Source organism: Zootoca vivipara, chromosome 13 (assembly GCF_965207765.1).
Source record: "Zootoca vivipara chromosome 13, rZooViv2.hap1.1, whole genome shotgun sequence".
In the NCBI taxonomy this organism is placed as follows: Eukaryota; Metazoa; Chordata; class Lepidosauria; order Squamata; family Lacertidae; genus Zootoca; species Zootoca vivipara.
The window spans coordinates 4,207,388-4,234,065 of NC_142596.1; the positions used below are offsets into that span (position 1 = coordinate 4,207,388).

General features: G+C 41.0%; 1 protein-coding gene and 1 long non-coding RNA gene across 5 annotated transcripts in view; one reads left to right on the plus strand and one right to left on the minus strand.

The window, feature by feature from the left end:
- Positions 1-20,875, plus strand: part of LOC118093207 (uncharacterized) — a 36,323-nt gene extending 15,448 nt beyond the window's left edge. Inside the window, exons 2-6 of the long non-coding RNA XR_015946794.1 lie at positions 15,818-15,955; positions 16,088-16,138; positions 16,992-17,100; positions 18,025-18,154; positions 18,305-20,875. This is a non-coding gene — a long non-coding RNA (uncharacterized LOC118093207). The remainder of the gene's footprint in view (positions 1-15,817; positions 15,956-16,087; positions 16,139-16,991; positions 17,101-18,024; positions 18,155-18,304) is intronic.
- The window catches only part of RORA (RAR related orphan receptor A), a 371,453-nt gene continuing 345,021 nt past the window's right edge, over positions 247-26,678 (minus strand). For 2 of the 4 annotated variants that reach the window (XM_088656707.1, XM_060282632.2), the window contains 8 exons: positions 20,751-20,892; positions 19,661-19,867; positions 15,497-15,618; positions 10,909-11,041; positions 9,064-9,171; positions 6,895-7,005; positions 4,580-4,692; positions 247-3,068 (listed from right to left, as the gene is read on the minus strand). In XM_088656707.1, coding sequence (XP_088512833.1) covers positions 2,904-3,068; positions 4,580-4,692; positions 6,895-7,005; positions 9,064-9,171; positions 10,909-11,041; positions 15,497-15,618; positions 19,661-19,867; positions 20,751-20,892 — 1,101 coding nt within the window. In that variant the 3' untranslated portion in view covers positions 247-2,903. Of the gene's footprint in view, positions 3,069-4,579; positions 4,693-6,894; positions 7,006-9,063; positions 9,172-10,908; positions 11,042-15,496; positions 15,619-19,471; positions 19,868-20,731; positions 20,893-26,678 lie in introns of those variants that run through there. The other 2 variants (XM_035132134.3, XM_088656708.1) reach the window with 2 other exon arrangements.

Below are 26,678 nucleotides of genomic sequence, written 5' to 3' on the forward strand. Positions count from 1 at the left end.
AGACTTTGGGGCTCAAAACAAACAGGTCCAACGGCATAGTCCCTCATGCACCTTCCTTAATAGGAATTTTGTATTATCTTGAACACATGAATTACTACTACACTGTATGCTAGAATGCAAGAGTACCCCAACAAGTAAATAATTTTTTTCATACCTTGCAATAGGTCATTTTGAAATAAAAAAATACTTAAATAATCATAATATCCAATATAAGATGATTTTTTTTTTGATATTTTCTTTAGGAGCCTGAAAAATCCATGTTTAGACAGCTGGATGGTTGGTCTTTTGATGGAAACTTTCAGGCACTGAGACAAGAAGATTACATCCGTCTGTATGCTTTAAATTTAAATCATCAGGATGCTAAATATTGCTATATTATAAAATCTATTTTACAAAGAGTAATTTGAATAAGTTAGGTGTAGTTTGAAGAACTCCCTTGCTTTACAAGTTATCCTGAGAAGAATCTTTTACTCTTTGATGCATTTGCTCAATCAAGGGTGTTGGTGGAATGAGGGTTAGAAGTGTACTTTGGAATAACCGAGTTCTTGACTTGTCAACAGATAAAAAAATAGCACGGTTGCCACTTCTAGCTGAGTAGGATTTAGGATTCATCACAAAAACACAGTGACCTAAGACTGTTTAAGGCTGAATAAAATACTCCAGATGGTATGTAAATAATTCCTAAAATAATAACTCAAATTAGAACTCGGGTTCTAAAATGTTTAGGTTTGTACATAACTGCTACATTTTGAATGAAGCCCCAGTATGCTCCAGAGAAATCAGGTGGAGAGAAGCACTCCCTAGCCCTAATAAATATGTATGTCCTTTTAATTTTCTCTTCAGTAACAACAAGATTTCTCAAAAGGTGTGTGGTTCACTTATACTGGAAACCACATTTGAAACAACACTGAAATGTGTCTGCTACAGACATTACCGGTAACACTTGGAAAATTCAGTATCACATGTATACATTGTGGTAGGATGTGGCCTAATTCAAAGTCATGTTTTATGATCAATTTGCTACTAAGAAAGCAAACTCTGCTGAGATTTTTCTGTGTGGAAAGCCATCTGTGTAACATAGCAGCCACGTGGTTGGCATCCATTTTAACTACGCCAATGAAATGAGGGTTTTTGCTGTTTGTAGTTAAATTGGGCCCAATCAATATGGTGTGCCTTATTGGTGGCAATGTTATTGTTTATTTAATGTATGTGGGCCTGTCTTATTCCTTGGAAGGTGGGAAAATAAGAGAAGATTGAAAGGGTCATTTTAGAGTCAGATACTTCATTTGATTTCATAATCCACTATTCACATAATTGGGCATCCTGGACAGCTTATTGAGCATTCCTCTGCGGCTAAAAAGTGCAGCACTCAGTTGGAATCAAGCTTTAGGTTTTTTTTCTGTAGGTGTAGGAACCTGCTTAAATTGCACTGTTTAGTTTATGGAGTAAGTAGCCACATGTAAACCCACTCTTTACTAAATAAAATAAACAACAGTGCCACAATCCAGGAAACAGCTATTTAGTCTTAAATACTAAAGAGATTTGGGCACTCTTAACTATATACTGGATTTAAGCCAAGGGAGACAATCCACCAGGAAACACTATTACAATTTGGTTATCTCCCATTCATTTCAATCAGGACCACAAAAAGAACTTCGTGATGGATTGTACCCTATTCTGTCTCAACAGATGACTAATGGTGCACGTGCACTTGCTGGACACACACACACACACACACACACACACACTCACTCACACACACTAAATGTAAACAAAAGTATTAGGACCAATATTTCCAAAAGATATGTATCTAAATTTGGTTTTCTGAATCCATATTTAGTCATTTAAAGAATCGGCTGACTTTTCAAATTTTTCAATAGCACCTTTAAAGTGATTAAATATAGATTTTCTCTATCCCTATGTCAGCAATCTTTTTAAGAAAAGGGATTGTTTTGTTTATATATTAAAATGTCTTTAAAAAAAACACAAGCTAAAACTAGCAGTTTAGAAACTTGTCTTCCCCCCTCCCTCCTCGTCCCATTACACAAAATCACTGAAGGTATTTCATGATATGACCGGCCTCTCTTGAAAAGTAAATGTGGAAAACAGCAGCATAAACACCTTGCAGTGTCCCTATACCTTTCAAACCTCCCACAGTTAAACTTGAAGTTCTGGTGCACATGCAGCACAACAATGAACACGCTAGCATATAATTTAAAAGAAAAAAGGTGCAAAATGAAAGTGCCTTATCAATTCAACAATAAAAGCTATACCAGTAACTACATTTTATATTAATTAAAACAATATTATAAACAATATCTCTTTTGCTATATATAGACTTCGTGCCCATTTACCCTGTAATAGATTATAATGCTATTGTCACTATTGCTATGGACCCTTTTCATGCCATTCCGCCTACTGGCAATCAACGGTAGGGTGAAAAGAAATCGTCCTTCATGAAACAATGAGCAAGTTGTGCAGACTGATGCTGAAGCCTCTGCAATGCACACCAGTCGCTGGTTTCTAGCTGGAGATTCTGTTCTTACTAACAAAACGTCGTTCTGTAAAAGTCTGTGGGCAGTGAGTTTCAAGGAAAAGGAAACCTCCTGATTTTTAGTACCCTCATTCTGCATAAACAGAGGTCAAAGACAGAAGTCAAGACAAAAAAAGGGTCCGTATCGGTAGGGATCATGGAAATCATTTGTGTGAGAACAACAAGTTCAACTTTTGTGTCATTTCCCCCATTTTTTCTGCCTGACCCCATTCGCCAGAAGATGTGCAGTGTGTTGGCTCCCTAGGTCTATGCAGGACCATATAAAGTGTCTTGGTTTCTATTATCTTTTTTTCCTTTTCTTTTTTAAAGTTTGTACTTCAGACATTCTAGAAGTGCTTAGGTGATACGTTTACCCATCCATTTGCATTGCTGGCTCAAATTCTGAAGTGAACAACTCCTTGTACAATGGAGGAAAATGAAGTCGCACAATGTCTGGGTATATTGCTCTAAACGCCATAAGCTTTTCTGTATGTCGCCCGCACAGTGCTCTTAAAGTAGACACTTTGCATATTAGCTGTAAGGAGAGAAAAGCAAAATGAATTAGATGTACAGGTATGAAAATGCTTTGGGGTCTTTTAATTTTGTTCTTCAATGCAACAAATCCTAGTTTCCTTGTAAGGCTGTAAGAATGGGGCTAGAGAATGCCTGTCTAACAGCATCCACCACCACCATTAACCATAATTCCTTCTCTTCCATAACTTAGAAAAGCCACAGGGAAAATAAGAAGAGACCTTGTTGCAACTAAATTCTGCCTTTCAAAGTGTTCCATATGGCTATTTGTTAAGGGTGCCTTGTGAAGCCTGTAAAACTAAAGTAGGAACAATTATCCATTTTAAATTGTTCCCTTAACATCAGTAACAAATAACACGTACCTTAAGCCTATATTTTGTATGACTTAATATAATTTAAACATGTATCAACAATATCTTCCATAACGTTTCCACAATCAAAGCATCATACTTGCAGCCTAACTAGTACTTAATTTCTAAAAGGTGAGCTGTTGAAGTTTAGATTCTGCTTGAATGCCATGCACTCAAATCTGAAAGCCCTTTGCCCTAATCCCACATTTGTGCATGTGTGAGGGTTGGCAGCTGGCAGGCTGTAGTATTTAGTAGGAAAAGGAATGCACATGCTCAAATGTACCTTACTCCTGTAAGTTCCTTTGTTCCACAGCAAAGCTCCCATTGCAAACTGGTTCCTAAAATGAAATCAGTCCTAGCTTAAATTAATCTTTGAGCACTGATTCAGTACTTTATGTGGAATGAATGCATCAAGCAGAGGCAAACATACCGTAATCTATTTTTGTGAAGGTATGCGACTAATTTTCCTCTCATGTATGTATGTATGTATGTATGTATGTATGTATATTTATTTCCATTTATAATCCGCCCTTCACAATATCTCAGGGCAGATTACAACAGAGGTCAGAATAACAATTTATTCCATATAAAACAATCTTCTAAAGCTAAACTGTAATTTAAAACAACCATCAAAGTAATAAAGCACTGAAGAGAAGGGAAGATCATTTGGTGTTCATCCTCAGCACCAAAGGCCGGGGGGGCTATGTCTTGATCTGCTCCTAGAAAGGACAGAATGATGGGACCAAACACACATTGGAGGGGAATGTGTTCCATGTTACACCACAGACAAAGCCCTGCTCTCACATGCCACCACCTCTTGAGCTTCACAGGGTAGAGGCACCACCAGCAGGGTCTCTCCTGCAAATTTTATCATTTTTACTGCTCTAATTAAGGTGACTAATATTCACCAGAAAATGGCTGTTGCACACAACACAGTAAGCCAAACTCTTGCTTACCAGAACTGTGTAAATGCATGGGGTCCTGAGGAGGAGCTAGCAGCTGGCTGGCTTTTCCTTGGTTACAGCTTATGTGAAGTCATTGAAGACAGAGCTTAACCATGAGTCCCATTTCAGATGACATTCTTAAGTGGCAGTAAAAAAAAGACCAGGGAGGACACTTACTCTGTCTTGCAAACCAGACCATTGCCAGACTCTGTAGCTCTTACCTTTGTTAAGATTCCATCTTCTCGGTGGTTCTTCTGTAATACATGTTGAAGTGCTAACTGAATCTTCTGTTGGAGCTTTTCTATTTTTACTTTCTCCTGAAGCCATGATCGGTCTAAAATGAAAATTACTCGTGTTGAAATCTTACAAATAAAACATACAATATGATTAAATCTAGTATTCAAAATGTTTTTGAAACTACCTTCCACAAACTACTTTCTACAATTATTTCTTAATGCACGACTACATAAAATTGTGCAACATTTAACAACACCCAAAAGGTATTCACCTGCAATTCTGCACACTGGTAGGCATATTTCCTGTGTTACATGTGTACAAAATGAATGGGACTCTTATCATACCAGAGCATACTCTTGTGTACAGTGGGGTAAAATCAAGTCATGGTGACATTAAAAAGTGATGTATTGTCAAGCAGAGAGTTGTCAAGTGATATATATGCATGTGTGAATCGGCCCATAAAGTAATGTTTTCTGGTGCTTCTCCAAAGCAACTACCGTAGCTATACATTCCATACGAAGCAATGCACAGCAAATCCTATAGTTGTCCTAGTGTTCACACACCAATCTGTTGTCACTTTCTTGTAACATGGAAATCACTTTCACTATCACAGGGATTGTTTCTAATCAGTAGTTAAAAGGTTTTCAGTACCAGACCTTACAGAACTGACTGCTGAAAGCCACCAATTATATTTCTATTCTGCTCCTTCCAACAGTTATAAAATACAGTGACCGATACAGTGGATCAAAACTATGTGTACCCTTTATAATCACCACCACAGGTTATGTTTTAAATTTGGTGTGAAAGAAATCTTAGATACAGCTTAGTTTATGAACAACTTGGATTAAGAATGCTGCAAACCTGGAAGTAGGTGTTTTGGTTTGTGAACTTTGCCTTAGAATAACAACATATTTTGCTTCCTGTTGAGTGTGTTTCATTTGTAAATTGAGTACCCTGCTGCTATGGGAAAACACGCCTTGGTTTAAGAACAGACATCCGGAACAGATTAAGTTCATAAACCAAGGTACCACAGTACTTGGAGACTCAGGCAAAAGTTGAATAAAGATTTATTATATAGAACAATGTGGATAAAACAAAGGAAGTATCAGAAGATAATGTTCTTTCAGGATACAGTCAACCTATTAATAACGATACTGAATCTAATGGATGTCACAGGCTTCTAATCAAGCACAACTTCTTTTAAACCTCAGTTAGATGTTACAGGTTTCTACAGTAGTTGGTAAATGCTTAGCTTATTTTGAGTTATTTCACTCCATTTCCTTAATTCAGGTGTTACAGCTTAATACAGTGGAACCTCGGTTTATGAACACCTCGGTTTACGAACGCCGCGGACCCATCTGGAACAGATTAATTTACTTTCCATTACTTTCAATGGGAAAGTTCGCTTCAGTTTATGAACAGACTTCCGGAACAAATTACACCCATGCTTCGGGTTAAGTACGCTTCAGGTTGAGTACTCCGCAGACCCGTCTGGAACGGATTAATCCACTTCCCATTACTTTCAATGGGAAAGTTCGCTTCAGTTTATGAACACTTCAGTTTAAGTACTCCGCGGACCGTCTGGAACAGATTAATCCACTTTCCATTACTTTCAATGGGAAAGTTCGCTTCAGTTTATGAACGCTTCAGTTTATGAACAGACTTCCGGAACCAATTGTGTTCATAAACCGAGGTACCACTGTACTTTGCTTCTTAAACTTTCTGTCAGCTACCCAACCTTTTAACAATCACACTCCTGGGGTACTTCAAATAGTATAACAGACCCCCAGGGTCAACCACACCCCTCTTAAGGGGTTTGGGAGTCTTCTCTTTCTAGAAGATCTCTCCCCTCCTGACTGGAATGAGACCTAAGTAGACCTCACAGCTTCTACTTCTCCTGCTCAAGCTCAGCCCCCAAGTTAACTCCTGGCCTCATAAGATGCTAAATTCTGTTGTTCACACTAAGCTCAGAGACTCCTTTCTCTAGCTGTAGATATTTTCATCAGAACCAACCCCCTCTCCTCACTCTAACTCTCTCCCTTAACCCCCCCCCACGGCAAACAAAACCCTATCTCTATCCATATCTAACTCTCTCCCTCAGAAACGGCTCCTTTTATTGCATCTCCCAAAGTGCTAGCTGCACCCCCACCCCGTGGATAGATGTCTGTAGCCAATCAGAGAGGGGCTCCAGCCCTTGGGGGGGGGGGGAATTCAGAAGGACTGCATCCCCAGACTCTGGCCTGGCTCTGCTGCCCATCACACAGGACTAGAGTATGCTTTTAGATACTTAATTCCTTACCTGCAGAGAGTAAAACAAAAGCTGAAAATAATGCAATCTCATCTTCAGTAAGGTGCATAGAACATAAGCTTTTTCCAAATTCAAAAACAAAACTAATGAAATCTTCACACCCTGCCAAAGGGGGGAAAAACAAGCAGCAAATTACACAGGGCCTCTTTCAAAAAACAAAACACTACTTTTCTTTTTTAAAAAAAACAACAACAGCGATTATATGGAGAATAAATTGCCAGAGCATTTATTCACATTAGAGTGGACTGTTAGTTTTACCATGACAATATCTATGGGTCTGCTTTCCATCACTGTAATTCACACAATGAGGCAGGAACAGCATGTCCACCCTAAATCTCATGTCATCTACATGTGTTGGATGTGCAGTCTGATTTAAGTAGCCCTACAGTCATTACTGTACCCAGGTGGCGCTGTGGTTAAACCACTGAGCCTAGGGCTTGCTGATCAGAAGGTCGGTGGTTCGAATCCCTGTGACGGGGTGAGCTCCCGTTGCTTGATCCCAGCTCCTGCCAACCTAGCAGTTCGAAAGCACGTCAAAATGCAAGTAGATAAATAGGAACCGCTACAGCGGGAAGGTAAACGGCGTTTCCATGTGCTGCTCTGGTTTGCCAGAAGCGGCTTTGTCATGCTGGCCACATGACCTGGAAGCTATACGCCGGCTCCCTCGGCCAATAATGCGAGATGAGCGCGCAACCCCAGAGTCGGTCACGACTGGACCAATGGTCAGGGGTCCCTTTACCTTACAATCATTACACAGCACTGGGCCCTCTGAACGTACATATAAGAACATGAGAAGAGCCTGGTGTATAATGCCAATGGGCCATCCAAGCCAGCATCCTGTTCTCACAGTGGCCACATAGATGCTTCAAGCAGGACCAGAACACATGAGCACTCTCCTCCTCCTCCTCCTCCACCACCACCACTGCAGTTTCCAGCAACAGGTATTCAGAAGCATTACTGCCTCAGACTGTGGGATTGCTGCCTCTAAGCATGGAGTAAGATCAAAACATACAACTGAGCAGGTCAAATGATAATCCTGTTACTGTACTTTTTTGCACACTGAGAATATGCATTTTAAAGTGGGTCCAAGGCTTGTGTGTTCAAATTGACTAAAGTATCTGAATCAATCAGATATCTTAATTATACGAAAATCAGCCATTTTCCAATGGTGTCTAATAAGCAGTTCCAATATTTCAAAGGCTAGCATAATTTTGCACCGAAAGTGCATAGAAACTACTTTGTGTATTTCTTGGTCTTTAAACTCACAGAAGGGCTCCTCATGGCCTCCATTATTCTCCTTAAAAAAACCACAACACTTGGTGTCACAAGCAGGACTGGAATCTTGGTTAATCAGCCCAATATGAAGCTTCCAGAATTCATTAAAGAAAAAGAAAAAGTACCTTATGGCACTAAAGAGAATTAATGTAAGCAGTGCCTTCAGCTTCCTTCCCCATGTTCTACACTGTTATAGCCAAGTGTCATTGGATCTCAGTGTTAATTAGTTAATAATTCCAGGCAGTTCTTCACTGCTGTACTGTCAACATCCACTTGCTATTACTTCCAGATATATTTAAGCTCATTATATAAAATTCCAAATGCTTCCCAGCATGAACACAAAACTGAGTAATTATTAGATTACAACAATAACAGGGCTTCACTTTTGGAATCTTTTAAAGGAACTTCTCAGTTGCAATCAAAGCAGATAATTTTTTTTTCTATTAAGGAAACTATAATTTTTGATTAATGATAGAAAAATAATTTGAATTATCTCTTCGGAGGACCTAACTCTAGGTATAATAATCACGAAGCAAACATTTATTATGCTCTTATTTTGCAGCTTCCTCAATAGAGTCCAGATGACATGTTTTCTAGACTGCCTAGTGAGCTTCTCACTTTGAACTCCAAAGTGTTGAGTAATAATTAACAAGCTGTAATCAAAAAGTATAAATGGGTCTAGGATAGCCGTAGTTTTTAATCTTTTGAAAGGACAAAAAGTACGTTATTAAAAAATACAGGTGTAACTTGTTTAAATTACCAAAATATCCTTAATGAAAAATCTATTAAGTGATTTGCACACAATCCATTTATTGTAAGAAATTAATTTAACCAAATAGTTATTTTTAAAAGTATGCTTTCTAATTAATTACTTCATTTCCTTACCTAATGACTTGAATACATCGGGGCTAGCATATTTGCCATCGAAGTACACTGCGTTGTTCTGGGAGTCAAAGGCACGGCACATTCTGATAAACACAACCTCTAAAGACCCTATAACCAAAGAAGAAATAATTTTACAACTGAGACTAAGAAACACAGTGGTTCACAAACAACTGTCCTTATCACATGTCTTTCTTAAATAAACAATAGATGGTACGTTTTCTTAAAAATATATTTCTAGCTTACAAATGAGGTTTATGTGCCCTCAGAAAACAGAAAATAAATTATATCTGTTAAGCCAATTTTATGACTTTGAATATACAAAGGAATATATATATAGAGGAATATGGCTCACACACTGAGCCAATTAAAAAAAAACCTATTAAACCATAATTTAGCATTATAAGGATAAACTGCAGTGAGTCTTATGCTTGTGTATCTTCAGTGCTGCTCCAAGGAAGAGTTTGGAAGACTTTTGCTTCCATTATAGATTAACCACAGCTTGTCATGTCATCCAAACAATAAATTGCAGCTAATTTTTTTACTGTTTTGTTGACACAAGCCAGCTTCAAAGCATGATTTTAGAAGATGACTTGTTTCAACAAACCATCATTAAGTTTAATCACAGCTCTGGGCTTTGGTGTAATGCTAAACTGTGGCAAATCAAAAAGGGAAGCAGAGGCTTCCACTTTCATGGCTGCATTGAACCAGGAGCGGAGCGTGTATGACCTCAAGGCTTGCATGTATGACCTCATAAGTCTAAAGCATTACAGGGCCAGTATTAGGTAATGAAAGCTTTCAAAAACCCCTCGTCCTGTCAGAAATACTTGAGTGGCTGACACAAGTAAAGATTCATTCATTCATTCATTCAAGCTCATGTTTGATCCTGGAATCTTTATTTTAAAAAGAAAATATTTATTTCAAAAACAGAAAAACAGGAGGGGCACTGGAAGCCCAAAAGTAAGAGCGAAAGCCTCAAAATGATTTTTGTTCTAAGTACAAAATAAGTTGGAAAATATGGAATGTCCGACCCATTTCAACATATTGTCTTCAAGACAAAAAAAAGGTTCCACTTATTGTGCAGTTTGTTCAGAGCATTCACATTTTAAGGATCTACCCCCCCCTTTTTTTCTGGCTTCTGTGCCCCTCTAGAAAACTGGGTTCTTGTTTCTGTTTAATGCCTGTGTTACCGTGTTTCCCTGTGTTTCTGTGTCTTATTTTGGGGGAATGGCTTATATTGCGCAAATGTTTAAGAATCCTGCTACAGCTTATTTTATGACATGTCTTATTTTAGGGGGAACATGGTATCTTAAAAAAGATGTATTTATTTAACAAAAAAATTATGCTGTTAAGCGATTTACAAGAAATATCACAATTAACAATAAAAAAACTGTTAAAACAATTTAAAACATTTACAAAAAATTAAAATTAACAGTAGAAGAGATTAAAACAATTTAACATATATGTTTCTGAATAGTTTGGTCTTAAAAATGCTTTTAAACATGTGCCAAAAAGAGTACATCAAAAGCTATTAGTTCTCTTAGGGTGATTATGGAATTAACTTTATCAATGAAGGAAATGTGATGGCACATGGCTTACGTTCAAGAAACAGGCTATTCCTCTGACTTCTTCTACATTGCCCAACATTGGCCCATGATTCCCCAAGACTGAACTGTGCAACTTGTGGGCAGCATGATTATGTAATGAACGAAGCATTAAACATGTTTAGGTAAGCCACAATTTTGTGAAATACACTTTTTATAATGGAATTACAATGTTAAATAATAGAATGTGCACTTGACATTTATTTTAAAGGGTTCAATTTTGCCCCCCCCCCAACCCACATACCTGCTTTTAAAAGCACAATTTGATCATTTTGACACAGTTCCATAAAGCCATCAATGCGTTTGGCAAACTCCACCACGTACTGTATTGCTTCTGTTATTTTCACGGCACACAATTGCCACATTACCTCCCTTTGCTGTTAAAGACAAAAAAAAGAGTGCTATTTCCAGACTTGCTAAACCTTCTTAAGGGAATAAGTTATGTTTTTTAAAGCAAAACATTAATCATTAATCTGTACAAATGATTGCCTTGTGATTTGCATGTCAGGCTATGTTCCCATTTTGTTCAATTTGTGGTACGTGTGGTATGGCAATGTTCACAAATATTACAAAAATTCAAGGGGCTTATGGCAGTTTTATGCCTGCCTACAGTTTTTCTAAAGCTATACTATACTGTAGATATTAAAGGCGAGTGCTACAGAGAAATAATAATGACTAGTTTACATAAAATTCACAAATAGGCTCTAAGAATGACATTTTGATAGTAAAACGTATCTTGGATGCTTGGGTAAAACTCTTGTTCATTTCAGTGAGAGTTCTGTGTAGAATTCTACAAAATGTAGAACATAAAAGCAAAATCCACACTCTGCCCAGCTTCTTACTTAAAAATCAGAAGTTGTAAGTGGAATATGTTTTTCAGGCGTCCCCCCTCCCACTTAGGCGCAATCAACTCATGCGCAACTGAGTATTTGCTTTGCACCAGGAACTAATTAAATAATTCAATTCAAACCCGGAAATGGCAGGAGATAATTGGAGAGACTTCATGGCTTGTGAAGAGATCCTCCCTGGAGCCTGAATAGACTGGAGGCACAACAGGGCTTTCTTATGCTGCTCAGCTGATGTGCTGGGTAGCGCAGCAACAGCAGCAGCAGCCACATTCCCACACACCCCTCCTGCCTCCTGCTCGCCCCAGTGCTTCAGTTCTAGTTGTGAATATTTTTGGAATCAGTATGTTTGGTATGGATTGCAGAGAGGGCATTTGGAGTGTTTAGAGGGTGCTCCCCACTTCACACAATTTCACATTCATGCGGGGGCCCAGAATGTAACCACCACATAAGTGGGGGATGCCTGCATATTTATTACAACTCATCAATCATTAGCATATCTAATGTGTGCTTAGTGTTTTGAGACAAAATACAGTGGTGCCTCGCTAGACGAATTTAATTCGTTCCACGGGTCTTTTCTTATAACGAAAAATTCGTCTAGCGAATCCCGCAGGAACGCATTGAATTTTTTTTAAAAAAGTTTTGCCCATAGGAACGCATTAATTGAATTTCAATGCATTCCTATGGGAAACCGCGATTCGCTAGACGATTTTTTCATAAAACGCATTCGTCTAGCGAGGCAACCTCCGCTCGAAAAATCATTTCGTTAAGCGGAAATTTCGTTAAGCAGAGCATTCGTTAAGCGAGGCACCACTGTATTCCTTAATCCCATTGAACAATGTTTCTTTTACCAATAACTATCTGTTGTCTCTAAAATTACATTTTGGGAATGTGCTCTGGTGATATCGATGCAAAATATTTTTTACTCCCCCATTTGAGGTGTAATAGATCTAAGGCATGACAGATCTTGTGACATTACATTATTTATGCAAATATACAAAGCATTCAACATTAGAAATAAACTCTATATGGGTTTGAACCTTCAACAGAATGTAAGTAGCAGTGCTAACCATATGACGATTTACAAGGATGTGAAACTGAATATCTGCTTTCCTCCTTCCATATTTGTCAGCGCATTCTCTTCTTCTACCATAACCACATAACATTATTATATAGGCTTCGGAACCATTTGCCCAGTGCTCCAAAGTACAGCTATAACAACACAGTAAACGAAGGCAAAGGACCAAACCACGCAGGTGCATATTTGCTCAGCACACACTCACCATGTTGGCCATAAAGCAGAATAGGGGAGTTTGCTTTGATCACTAAATGGAATGTGGTCTTTAAGAAGAAGGAAAGTCCATTTAGTGATAAACTTAGACACCCCCCTAGCCCTGCTTTACAGTCCAACTGGCAGCAAGAGGTTGGCAAACACGTTTACATCTGACATGTAAACATCTGAATTGATGCTTTTGAATTATGGTGCTGGAGGAGACTCTTGAGAGTCCCATGGACTGCAAGAAGATCAAACCTATCCATTCTGAAGGAAATCAGCCCTGAGTGCTCACTGGAAGGACAGATCGTGAAGCTGAGGCTCCAATACTTTGGCCACCTCATGAGAAGAGAAGACTCCCTGGAAAAGACCCTGATGCTGGGAAAGACAGAGGGCACAAGGAGAAGGGGATGACAGAGGATGAGATGGTTGGACAGTGTTCTCGAAGCTACGAACATGAGTTTGACCAAACTGCGGGAGGCAGTGGAAGACAGGAGTGCCTGGCGTGCTATGGTCCATGGGGTCACGAAGAGTCAGACACGACTAAACGACCACCACCAACAAATAACCATACCCTCCATGAATTTCTTTAATCCCCTTTTGAAACTGTCCAGGTTGGTAGCCATCACTATATCCTGTGGTAGCAAACTCCACAGTTTAACTATGCATTGTGCAAATAAGTACTTCCTTTTGTCTGTCCTGAATCTCCCCATGTTGTTGCTGAAAGGATTTGTATACATTTTGAAAATAAAACACACCTTCACTTATCCATGATTTAGCCACAAATAATTATAAAAATAATGCTAATTTCTAAAGTGCTTTCATATGCCTATGAAAGAGATGAAATACAGTGGTGTCTCGACTTATGAATTTAATCCATTCCAAAGGCACCTTCGTAGGTTGAAAAATCAGTAAGTCAAAAAACGCCATTGGAAACGCGATTTCCCATAGGAATGCATTGGAAACGGAAAAATTCGTAAGTCGAAGCAACCCCATCTAAAAATTCGTAAGTCGAAAAAACCCTATCTAAAACCGCCGCGGTTTCCATTCAGATGTCGAGAAATTTGTAAGCATGCGGCCATTTGCCCCACTCGTAAGTCGAAAAATTCGGTTCTCGAGTCGTTCGTAAGTCGAGGTACTACTTTAAATGCAGAATTGCAAAGTACCTTGAAGGTATAAAGGTAAAGGGGTAAAGGGACCCCTGACCATTAGGTCCAGTCGTGACCAACTCTGGGGTTGCGGCGCTCATCTTGGCCAAGGGAGCTTCCAGGTCATGTGGCCAGCATGACTAAGCCACTTCTGGCGAACCAGAGCAGCGCACAGAAATGCCGTTTACCTTCCCACTGTAGTGGTACCTATTTATCTACTTGCACTTTGACGTGCTTTCGAACTGCTAGGTTGGCAGGAGCTGGGACCGAACAACGGGAGCTCACTCCATCACGGGGATTCAAATCACCGACCTTCTGATTGGCAAGCCCTAGGCTATGTGGTTTAACCCACAGCGCCAACCGTGTCCCTCTTATATACCAGACCTCTTATTGAGGACAATGGTGAACATATAGCTTCAAATCAGCATAAGCATTATGTGAGAACTTTTTGCCCACCTTGGGAGGTGAAACAACTTCAAAACCCACCCAGAGTTGAGGTTAAAGCATTGTGGAGATATTTGGGGAGTTGATGTGTGTGACCCGAAGGGGTACATTTACATGTAATGTTGAATCATGTTTGGGCATTATGTGATTGAGTGTGGAGGAGGCTCATGTATAGCAATTAGTAACGTGTGATCTTTGTCTGCCTGTTCAGACAAAATAAGGATTGGAAATTGCTAATGGCTGCATGAAAGAGGAGCTAACTGCATGCGAGCTAGAGGCTTCTCCATACTTATTCACATGATACCAAACTCTGGCACCTGAATAAACACTTACCGCTTCACACCAGCTCAGGTAACAGTTTTGTGGACTATAGATGCTATCTCTCCCCACCAAAAATTCTTCTTGGGAAACAGTTGGGAGTAACAAATTACTTGTCTGCCCTCCTCACTGCTTCCCACCATCACAGGGAGAACTGAAATAGAGGCAGCCCCCCGTTTACACACATTCAATATGTGTGCGATCGTATATATGTACATCGCACCAAATCTGGAAGTGACCCAGAAATGTCATAAATACGTCACTGAAATGTCACTAAAAGGGCAGGGTGGGGTGGAACACGGTGTTTGCAGGCTTTTTCAATGGGGTTCAATTATACTCGATTTCACTGACGCACATCATAACTCCCACATAAACAGGAGGCTGCCTGTGCTGAATCTGGAGATACTACGGTTATTCAAACATAGGATCTCCTTGGACCCCGAGAGATTCTAATGGTTTCGTAGTTTTGTTTCAGTGATGAAGAAACAAACAGAACGCCTGTTATCGATCTCTTCCTGCAGTGGGTAGAAGAAGTGTACAAATAGGCCCTTTCTTTCAAGGAAGCCTAAACAAGATGCTGGTTATCCTGAGGCTGAAACAACTTGTGGTGTTGCATGAATCTTTTAAAAAACCAAAAAACTAAACAGTAACCACTGGGGGTATGTTGGAAATATGCGATACAACTCACTACACACACACACACACACACCAATCATTTAAAACTGATTAGTCCAAGAAGTGTTTCAGAATGGACAATTAAAAAAACGTTGTGTGCTATTTTAGCATGTTTACCAAGATAAATACCTTGCTCTGGTAGTTCTCGATTTCTTCCTGTAGAAAAGTTTGCCATGTTATTTGCTGCAACTCCTCCCTCAAGTACTGGCAAGTTTCCATGTGCGATTTGGAAATGTTCTGTGCGAGATGTTCTAAAACAGAATGAGCAAGAAGTGGCATGCATTTTAAAAAAAAGGCCATCCACAACTTTCATTGTACATGTTCTATCTAGCCAATCATTAAATTATAGATGTTTTCATCACTAAATTTGTACAGTGTTGAAATGGGATTCTAACACCCATTTCCATTTCCTTAAAAAAAAAAAATAATCACTGATTCTCACCCCTGTAGGTGAGTGGTTACTAGCTTTGATCTGGATTCTCAGGAGATTATATTGGCTAAGTCAGTCTCTCAGCCTCAACAAATGAACATAGAAAGCCGCCTTATTCAAGAGTCAGATGATTCCAGTACTGGCAGTTCTGCCTTGAGGTGATTCCAACTAAGTGTTCAGAGTGGAATTTCCATGCTTTGTTTGCTCGTTTTAAGGGCGTACACATGATGCTATCATTCAATCATCCTGTATTTTCCCTATGTTTTTTCTGTTTTTTTCTCAAACTGCAGAAAGTCTGCCTTTTTAAAAAGCGAACTGGAAGAGTAGCAGAAGCACCACAGGTATAGATACTTTTTAGCACCACACTCCCAACTTTTTTTATATGGGTATTTACATGGTCAATGACTTTATGGGGAAATGAACAAATTAATCATAACATTTGCGGTGGATGACATTTTTTAAAACCTTTGTTTTTTAAAACAATGTTTTGGTTACCACTCAAAAGCTTTTCCATCTCTTATTTTCTGAAAATGAAAGAACTGTGCACCTTCTCTTTCATGAAAAAGCTGGAAATCTTTAAGGATTTTTTTAAAAAGGCTCGTAAAATGCCACCCACCACACGGGTTATAGTGAATATACGCTGAGCTGCAGATGACCCTTTTCACAGCTGCAACTGTCTCTCCACTTGAGTGGCCAGAACATAATGTGATGCACAATACTCCCAATAGTGTGGAAAGTCAGCTGTGATTCTGCTCATAGCTTACAATAGAAGAACAATGATTGGGTAGCACTTTGGGCCACTTGTCTAAAAGCAGCCTCTCTAAGGTCTCAGGCAGAAGTATTTCTCCCCCCAGCACCAGCTACCAGAAACCATTTTAACTAGAAATTCCAAGGCAAAACTATTGGAAACTGTGTTCTACCATAGGTTTTGAGTAATGGTCCCTGCTCAACTCAAAAGGAATGTGGTATTAACAGCACTTCACTCAAAGGGTTATTGTGATACTTTAAATATTTTCACACCTATCTATTATCTCATTCAATTTTTCTTTGGAAGACATTCTATGCAGCCAAAAAACCCAAAGAGTCTTGTGGCACCTTGAAGAGGTGTGTTCATATATGATATGAAATGTAAAACATAGGTTTGATTTCTGATTTATAACTGGAGTCAGCTAATTTTTTGCCTTTTATTTTTAGATCAGGCATCCTGATGTCTGGGCCAATTATCCAACCTGATCAGGGATGATGAGAGTTGTTGTTCATAACATGGAGTTGGGAAAGGCACTTTTATATCAACTGTTTCTGGGTAAATAAAAAAGCTTTTTGACACTTTTACTAAATATTTAATGAAACAAGGGCACAAACCTCTATAATTATCATTGCAACAAATCAATGTTTGCTTACTGAAGAAAGTCCCCACAGTTTTCTACACATGCTAGACATGAACAAGCGCACTTTTGAGGAAAGCACCCATTAGTAAAGATCTGTGAGCATACAGTGATCTATCATTTCTTGAAGATAAAATCCATCTGTGTATATGTATGGATAAGAATTCACAGTGCTTTCAGTTTTTATACACTGGGCTTTAGTGATTTTCAAAAGTTTATTCCTATATTTCAAAAAGGACATGGAAGTATAGGCTAACAAAGAACATGTACCGTATTTCCTTGAATGTAATGCACACCTTTTTTTTTTTTTGGCCAAATTTCGTTGTGAAAATTAGGGCTGCGAAAATTAGGGTGCCCATTAGCTTTGATGGCGTATTTACATTTGCCAGCAAATACTTTTTGGTTTCAAGGTTTTGAAAATTGAGGTGCATATTAGAATTGACGGTGCATTAGATTCACGTAAATAAGGTCCTTCCATATAATGTCTCTCGTGCCCACTAACTGTGTTTCTTTTATTTTCACCCCAGAATATGTGAAATAAGATTTCATTTTAGTGTGGAATAGGAGAGTGCTACTGCTACATTGAGACCCAAAAAAGAAAAGCACAAAAGAGGGATGGGTTGGTAAACTTTCCACTGCTTGTCATGCACAAGTGTTATTCAGGCACTTTCCACATATGGCAGATCCTTTTCACAACTCCCAACAAAGTGAACTTCCTTTAGCTATTACTTTGAGAGAGAACCACATCTAACTCGTCTTCAGCACGTACTAGACAAGTGACACCACAAATGGAGAAAACACAGTTTTGAGATTTACCCAGATTTCCCCTTTCTTAAAACCAGGTGACTTGCCAGTTCTGGAGCTCTTAAGGGTAGCAGACAGACAGATCTAAACTTCTGGAGTGCAATTCTTTCCAAAGTTTTTTATGTGCAAGCCCAAGTAAATGAATAGGAGCCGTGCAGGAGTACAACAGTAAGTTACGTCTCATTTTAGTAGGAGAAATATTTAGATTTTTCACATCAGACACCAAATAGTCTTGGGCTGATGCTTGTTTCTGCTACCAGTGTTTTACATTTCATTGCCATTTAACTTATTGTTTTTTCTGCTTTACGCTCATGGCAGGTACTGTATATGCCACCTGAATTGTATCACAATTCATGCATCTGATAAAATGGACTTCAGCCCATGAAAGCATGTGCTACAATGAATTTATTCTTCTTTAATGTGTCAAAACACTCTTTGTTACTTGGTAAGTTAGCCCTCTTTATAAAATTATTACTTTCCTATTAAACATGCTTTACATCATTGTTCAGCTGTATACTGAAGCTGGCTATTTATTAAATGAATTAATGAATAGATACTGTATGCACTGGTCACCTATGGGGGAGAAATCATTATACTGTAATCAAGTGCAAAATTCATGTAACTTACCATTGTTTAGTACAGTCTTGCAGATAAACAATATACTAGCCTTGCTAACTTGCACAAACTTTGTAACTGGGTGTGATCCAGACCCAGATCCAGCATAGTATACAACAGTCTTTCTCAACCGTGGATCCCAAGAGGTTCCTAAATTACAACACCTATCATCCATGCTGGCTAGGAATGATGGGAGTTGCAGTCCAACAACATCTAGGGAACCCAAGGTTGAAAAAGGCTGGAATAGCAGTTAGACCAGGCGTCCCCAAACTTTGGCCCTCCAGATGTTTTGGACTACAATTCCCATCTTCCCCGGCCACTGGTCCTGTTAGCTAAGGATCATGGGAGTTGTAGGCCAAAACATCTGGAAGGCCGCAGTTTGGGAATGCCTGAGTTAGACTGTTGAACAAGGATAAGAGAGACCAGGATTAAAATCCCCACTCCAGCCATTAGGTTCACTGGATATACTTGGGCCAGTCACTCTCTCTCAGTCTAGCCTACCTCACAAGGTTGTTGCCAAGGTTAAATGAGACAGTCCTTGAAGGAAAGGCGGGATAGGAATGGAAATAATAAACACAATTTTTTTAAAAAGCCCTGTTAATCATCTCAGGTGACTGACTAACAGCAAGTCTGGTTTATTGGAATTCAGACCTAGACCAAGATTATGGACTTGATGAGGCACATCAGTGCCGCCTAAGTCAAGGTTGCAATGTACTTCCAGAAAGAGCAGCCTACATAGTTACAGCCATACACAAAACACAAAAGGTGACATGTAGTTTCAGTGATGAAAAGCCACAAAGTCATTGTTCTTAATCCAAAGGATAGCTACTACAGCAACTACATGGAAATTCCCCCCTCTTTTGTTATTACCTAATTCTGCCATGGACACAGTAGGAGAAGTCTCTCCATTTGTAAAAGAGCAATAAGGAAAGAAGCCCGATGCAGGTGTGTAGTCGCATATCGGTTCTGGTTTGATTCCATTAATATCAAGCCCCGACTGATCTGGAGAAGGCTGTATGTCTAAGTAGAAGCTGCTAACGGCAGAGTCTGCTTTGCTACCTTCAGGGGTATGCCCATCAATGTAATTACTGAGGTCATCGTGCAGTTCTGTGAGCCCATTGGGAGTGATATTGTATGTTGGCGTCAATGGCTCTGCCTCTCCGGGTTGCTGCTGGTGATCTCGCTGTTGTTGCTGCATCCGGTGTTTCTGCACTTCTGCATACAAGCTGTCCCTCTGCTTTTTTGACATTCGACCAAACTTTACAGCTGAAATATATCCATAAGCAATATATTTTATCACCACCAGCTGCAGCAGTAAAATGCTATGTTAGGACACATCATATGTAAGTCTAGGGTAGCTACTAAGCAGTTCACAACATCACCACAACACACTTTTGCTTGATCATACAGGTGCAGTCATATATTAGGTGAGAAGGTAGGTATTATCCTATGGGGTCAGCCTCTTGAAAAGGCAAGTCATGTGTAATATAGTTAGGGCATGTACGAGCAATAGAATAATTTGAGGAGATGGCTTTTAGGCAAACAGTCATCAAAAGGGAAATTTTAAGAAGAAAAATAATGAACATGATTAGATTTCAATCATAGGGGCAAATATATTTAATTTGCATAATAGTCTGTTCCATATTTGGGCTTCCTTGGTGCAAAATGCAGAGTTTCTTTTACTTAAGAGAAGTTATAACTTTGATGTCGGCCTGTCATCCAAGAGAGGAGTATTTAATCCTTACTACGGTGACACTGACATCTATTAGCAGCAGGTTTTCATAGTCTCTGTACCAGTAATGGGGGAGGAAGAAGGTGGAGGAAATATAAAGATTGGTTGGAGGAAGAAAAATACAGGACACCCATAATGTTGTATGAATGGAATAAGGAATGTGAAAGAAAATTAAAGTAGAGCTGGCCTAGTGACACCAGTAAGAAAGGCAGGCATTTACTCAGTGTGTAGTGTGACTGTGTAAGCAGCAGCAAAACAAAACCCTGGAAGCCACTAGCTGCATCAGTCCACAGTAAATTCAGTGACTTATGAGGCACAGTATATTTCAAGACAAATATTTTAAGAATGGGATGAGCAAGCAGAAAGCTAAGGAGTGTCACACATACAAGACAGCTGACCTGAACTAGCAAAGCTCACCATCTCGAGACATCCCCACAGCAAGGCATTTCTGTAAACGACAGTGTTGGCAACGGTTTCTACTGGTTCGATCAATTAAACAGTTCTTCTGTCGGGGACAGGAATATGTGGCGTTACTTTGCTGACTCCTCCTGAAAAAGCCCTGTAGCACAGTGACAAAATGCAAGAGGAAGATTTATTGATGGCTGAATCCATAGTGGTAGCACGTGACCATTGCACTGAAAGGACACCTTGCTTCAGCTACATTCTTATTGTCAGAGAAAAAACTACCATTATCAAGAGTATATTTTTATTCCATTTTATTACAAAATATAAAATACTTCACAATGTATCATTATATATTTGAATAGGTTCAGTAATAAAAATTATTTCAAATACTTTTAAATATATAAACTAGCTGGCCCTGCCACGCGTTGCTGTGGCTAATCCCTGTGATTGCCCCCACCCTGTCCCGATCCATGATCTATTCTGTTTGTATCGTCCCCCCGTTGGCTTATCCCTGTGAATCCCCCAACTCCCTCTTCCCAGTAACCCTCACCCAGGGGAGGTGTGGTTCCCTGGGTGATCCTGGTATTTGGGGTGTGGGAGGGGAGGGTTGAGGAAAGGTGAGGGTCCTTGGGTGGTCCTGGTATTGGTGGGGGAGGGGAGGGGTGAGAGGTGAGGGTCCTTGGGGGTGGCGTTATCGGCGACGGCGGGATCCGTGGGGTGGGGGGGTTGTGGAGGCGGCCTGGTCCGTGGGGGTGGCGTTATCGGTGGTGGCGGGATCTGGGGTGGGGGTGAATCGGTGTTATCTCCGGGGCAGGGGTGGGTCCCAGGAGGTGTGATCCGTGGTGTGTGTGTGTGTGGAGTGGGCTTGCTCGGGGGGGAGGTCACGGGAGGTGGTGGGATGGGGGTGGGATCCGTGGGGGTGTGTGTGGAGTGGGGTTGGTCGGGGGGAGGGAGTCGCTGTGGAGGGGCTTGGTCGGGGGGAGGGGGTCGCTGGTACGTGATCTCAGAGGCGGGCTTGGTTCCCTGAGGAGCGGCTTGGTCTCGGGGCGGTTTGCTTTCTGTGGGAGGCGTGGTCTCCAGGGCGTGAGGGATTGTGGGAGTATGTTTGTCCATTGTTCGTTGAATGTCCACTGGAGGGTGCAAATTTTGTGACCACAAATCCAGGTTTTTACCTGTGAAAGGTGTGTCAGCTGGTCAGTGTAAGTACATGATTACCTGCTCACATGTGACTCTGAGGTTGTGGCCAAATTTCAGGACGATCGGGTAAGTGCTTGTGGGAGAAAAGTGGGGAATAACACACATGCACCTTCACCATTTATATATATTTATAGATAGATATGTAGGAATAATCTTATTATTAGAAAATGTTAGTGCATTTCAGCTGTATCCAAATGAGGGCTGGACAATCCATATATTTTCTCAACAGAATGTCTCCAAGTACTTGGTGAGAAATAACAGTTTTTAAGAGATGAAAGTGATTTAAAGAGGCATTGCTTCCCATTGTATCCACACAATTGTCCCAAAATGATTCTGTAGGATTTTGAAATTACACAAACAGCAGCAACCTAAAAGAGGCAAAGCAGTGATAAGCTCTCACACACCAGTGCTTCTTCCCCTTCCCTGTCATGCCGCTGTTAGCAAAGTCACTTAAAATAATGCAAATGGAGTCCAGAGAGAAGGCCTCACTGAAGAAACTTAACAAAATGCTGTATAATTTGAGGAGAAACACAGAGGTTTAGTCTCTCTTACCTCAGGCCTTCGACATAGCGGGAAGACTTATTCAACTCAACATACTGAGGATAAGCTCCCTCAGAACTACGCATCTCATCAGAGCACATGTTACTGCAGTGAGGAGTATGCCACTGACTGGCTGCTAATTGACACCTCTCCCTGTCCCACTCATGTGAACTGACTTGTGAAAGGTCAAATCCACCGACAGCCACAACACTGTTTTCACTACCAGAGCTGAGAGCAAAACTGGATTTTATTGGGACTGACAAATATCTTGTCAATTTAAGGGTATTGTGTTTTCGTTTATGTAACTACAGTGGTACCTCTGGATGCGAACGGGATCCGTTCTGGAGCCCCGTTCGCATCCAGAGCAGCAGGCTTCTGCGCACACGTGGGTTGCAATTCGGCACTTCTGCGCATGTGCAGGACGTCATTCGATGCTTCTGCGCATGCACGAACCGCCGAACCCGGAAGTAACCCGTTCTGTTACTTCTGGGTTCAGCACGTACGTAACCCGTGTTGTACGCAACCCGCAGCATTCGTATCCAGAGCTATGACTGTATAAATACTGAAAACATGGTATGAACAACACACAAATTAGCAGTAGTTTAGGCTGGAAAAAATACACAGCGATAATGCCCCCAGAAGATTAAATCTTACAAAGTGTGCCTTTCATTTCCTAGTCAGTCTGAATGAACAATTTCTACAAAAAAATTAATTTAATGGCATTTGTAAAGGGCAGGGAGTACAGACAGCCCCTTCCCATCCTGAGAAGCAGCTCCTCCACCAGCAGCGATGCCAGCGGGGAGGGGGAGGAGTCGAGTGAGGAAAGAGAAAGGAGGAGACAGGGCTCTGGCAGCATAGGAGAGCCCCTGCTACACAGAGAGGAGGAAGAGAGGGGGGGGGAAGGGGGAGAAGGAAAACAGGGAAAGGAGACCCTTTTCCCCTCCTGTTCTGGAATTACACAGGAGAAGGCGGGGAAGACGATTTGGCATGCCCAGACTCTTATGCTGGAAGAGAACGCGGAGGGCGCCATTCTCGGGTTCTGGTTCGGACTAGAAGGATGTATCTTGTATAGCTGGATCACTGTAAATAGACTGCACTTAATAAAACCTTAAAAGGCAAGAATGTGGAGAGTCGTTACTCTAGAGTAGTCACCACAACCCTCCTGTGACAGCATTAATGGGAGTTTTCATAAAAACTATTAATAACGTCAGTGAAGGGTTCTGTTTAGTTTCCTTCCTCAAGGGAGGAAGGAAGAAATGTTCACCCATGTCTTGTGAGTGGCAGTTAATGCTCCTCTCACCACTGGTTTCTGAGCCTTGAACTACTGCCAGAGACTTGAACTACTAAGCTCATATTTTGTCTTTTGACAATTTTCATTTAATGAATTGATTCCTACAGTTCATTAACATGCCCACTTCTGTATACACATATGTCTTAATTAGCTGCTCATTGGCTGTTTAATTACAAGAAAACAGCTGACAGCTGCCTTGTTGCATCCTAATGACAGACACTCTGGAAGGGATACACACCAGTCTGTGACAGCAAAGATTTATTCATAATACCATGATTTATGGCTAACACTTACACATTTCCACGTATCATTACACTTTGCAATATTCTAGTAATTGCCAATTAGGAATCAGAGAATTGGTCTCCCCTGGCCACCCCCTGCCCTCATTCTTTTGCATTTTGTAAACTGAACTCACTGAATTTATTCTTAAAACAAGCAAAAATTAAAAAAACACATTCTGACTAGAAATCTGGGTTCTTGCTCTCATAAATTTGGGATTATATAGCAAATAGTTTTAAAGAATTTTACTCAGAATCTTTGATTCCATGTGGGTGGTAAATCAGTGACTGTTTAGTGCTGTGATTCTGGAGCAGCTTGCTTCAGTTTTGATGGTGTTACTATTTTTACTAGTATCCTAGCTTTTGTCAGGCATTCAATATGTATATGTGAAAGGTCTGTGATGGTTTGTATGCATACAGACATATAGGGGTTAGGACTAGGCTGTCTGTCAGAAGCCCTTCACACATGCATGAAGAGGACTCCGGTGGTTCACTATTGTGAGTTTAACCTTTACAAAACAAGACTGCGTATATAAGTAATATCTTAATGTTTTGACAGTTAAGATACACAAACAAACAAACAAACAAACAAAGTATGCACTCTTAAGAGCATAAGAAGTGCCTCCAGACCAGAGGCAGTAACTGCTCCATCTTCTTCTCACCTTCTTTTATTGTGACATGGATCTCTGTAGACAATAGGCCGGCTCTAAGTTTCATGCAACAGATGGGCCAGGTAGGTTGCCTATGCATCTCTTATTCTCAATCCCCTTTATCCTGTGGAGCACTATCCATCAAATCAATATCCGTGGGATTGAAACCCTGAACTGGAAGAGCATTTTTTCCCCTGGCATGATCGTTGCCATAGACCAAAATCCAGGCATGTTTACAAACTATGCAAACAACAGACCTCCCAAGTGAAATGCAGCAAAAGACAATTTTACTGCCACAGAAGCCTAGAAAGGGCATTCCTCCTTGCCAGAAGAAATGGAGCATATTCTCAGATACCAAATAAAAAAACAGTATGAACAGTAAATGAGTAAGGCACCAAACTTCTAGAAACTAATTCAATGGTTCCCAATTAGGAGTGCAGCCCCATTCCTTGCCCCCCTCCAACTATTTTTTTGTCATTTTTGCATGGTAATATCACAGATTTTATGGTCTGTTTTAGCACTGTGCAATTTTTCAATATTGGCAAAAATCGGTTTTGAAATCACACCTCAGTAGCGATTTTGACCCAGCAATATGCAGGAATATATCGCTCCTCACGCGAAGGGGGGGGGGAACAGAGCAGCAGATTTCAAGGCACCACCAATATCACACAATGATCTCAGCCAGATCTGAGCTGCCTTCCCTCGCTGACGTCACTTCAAGGCACCTTCTCCTGGAAAGCAGCAGCTACAATGGATGTGTATCTTCACTGGCTGCCCAGCTGTCTATCCCCCCCCCCTCAAACCATGTTGTGGAGGTGACTCCGCTCTTCCCCCCCCCAAAAAAAAATCTCTCTGTGGCTGCTCCTTCCCTCATCCCCACACCTGATCTCCAATTTCAGACATTGTGATATAACGGAATATTGTGATGTTTTGCTGCTGGCATATCGCAATGCTGAAAATGAGGTATTGCTCAGCCCTACTCTGTTTTTCGTATACCTAAAATCCTTTGCTTATTAGGGGCTACCCCACATTTTGTTCAAAAAAATGGCTTTGCAGAGGTAACAACCATAGAGTCAGCACTGTAGCAAGCTGCTGGGGCGGGGCGTGTCGCCCATGGGGACAGGGCAAGCTGGGGCAGGGCTGTTGAGCGGCAGTGTGCATGTAGCCTGCAGGGCGTCTGCCCTCAGCCTCCCTCCAGCAGGAGGGTGCCCTTGGGGAGTGACACGGTGTGGAGGGCGGCGGAGAGAGAGGGAGGTGGCAGGTGAACGCAAGCCCCACGCTGCTTTTGGGGGGGGGGCAGCATGGTGCCTGCAGACGCCTGAGCCACTGCATCACTCCCAGGAGAGATGCCATGGCTTGGGGGTGCTGCAGGTCCAGTGCTGCTTGCAGGACCAACACGTGCCAGTTTCATCCTTCTCGGCCACCCTCTAGCAGCTGGGAGGGGGACGCAGCAGCTCAGAGCACGCTAAGAGCCCAGCCCTGGGCTGTGCTGCTTTTGGGAGCAGTGTGCTTGGCTCTGGGGTACTTGGACTTGTGCTTCACTTTGGGCTCCAGCGTTCTGCCCCCAAGATAAGTGCCACCCGGGGTGCCCCGCCCCCTAGCTATGCTAGTGCATAGAGTTATCAAAATTTTCAAAAGTAGGGGGTCCATGGCTTGGCTTTTGAAAAATAGGGGGTCCTCAGTAATCCACTAATTGGGAAACACTGATCTAACCTACGTAGCCAGGACCTGATAGACTTACTGCGATTGACATGGTGAATAACAAGCCCCTCCACACCCCACATACAATCCTGCACATATATAATGCACTAGACCACAGGAAGCATTAAAGTCTTGCCAGGGGGAGGCTGGAGCAGGGAAGCAACACCGCTGTGATAACAGGGCACTCCTGTTCAGAAAGAAGTTTCAGGAGAGTGGTGAGGCTCCTGGGAAAACAGGAATCAAGGAAGAGGCAGAGGCCCTAACTTCACAGTACAGTACATTA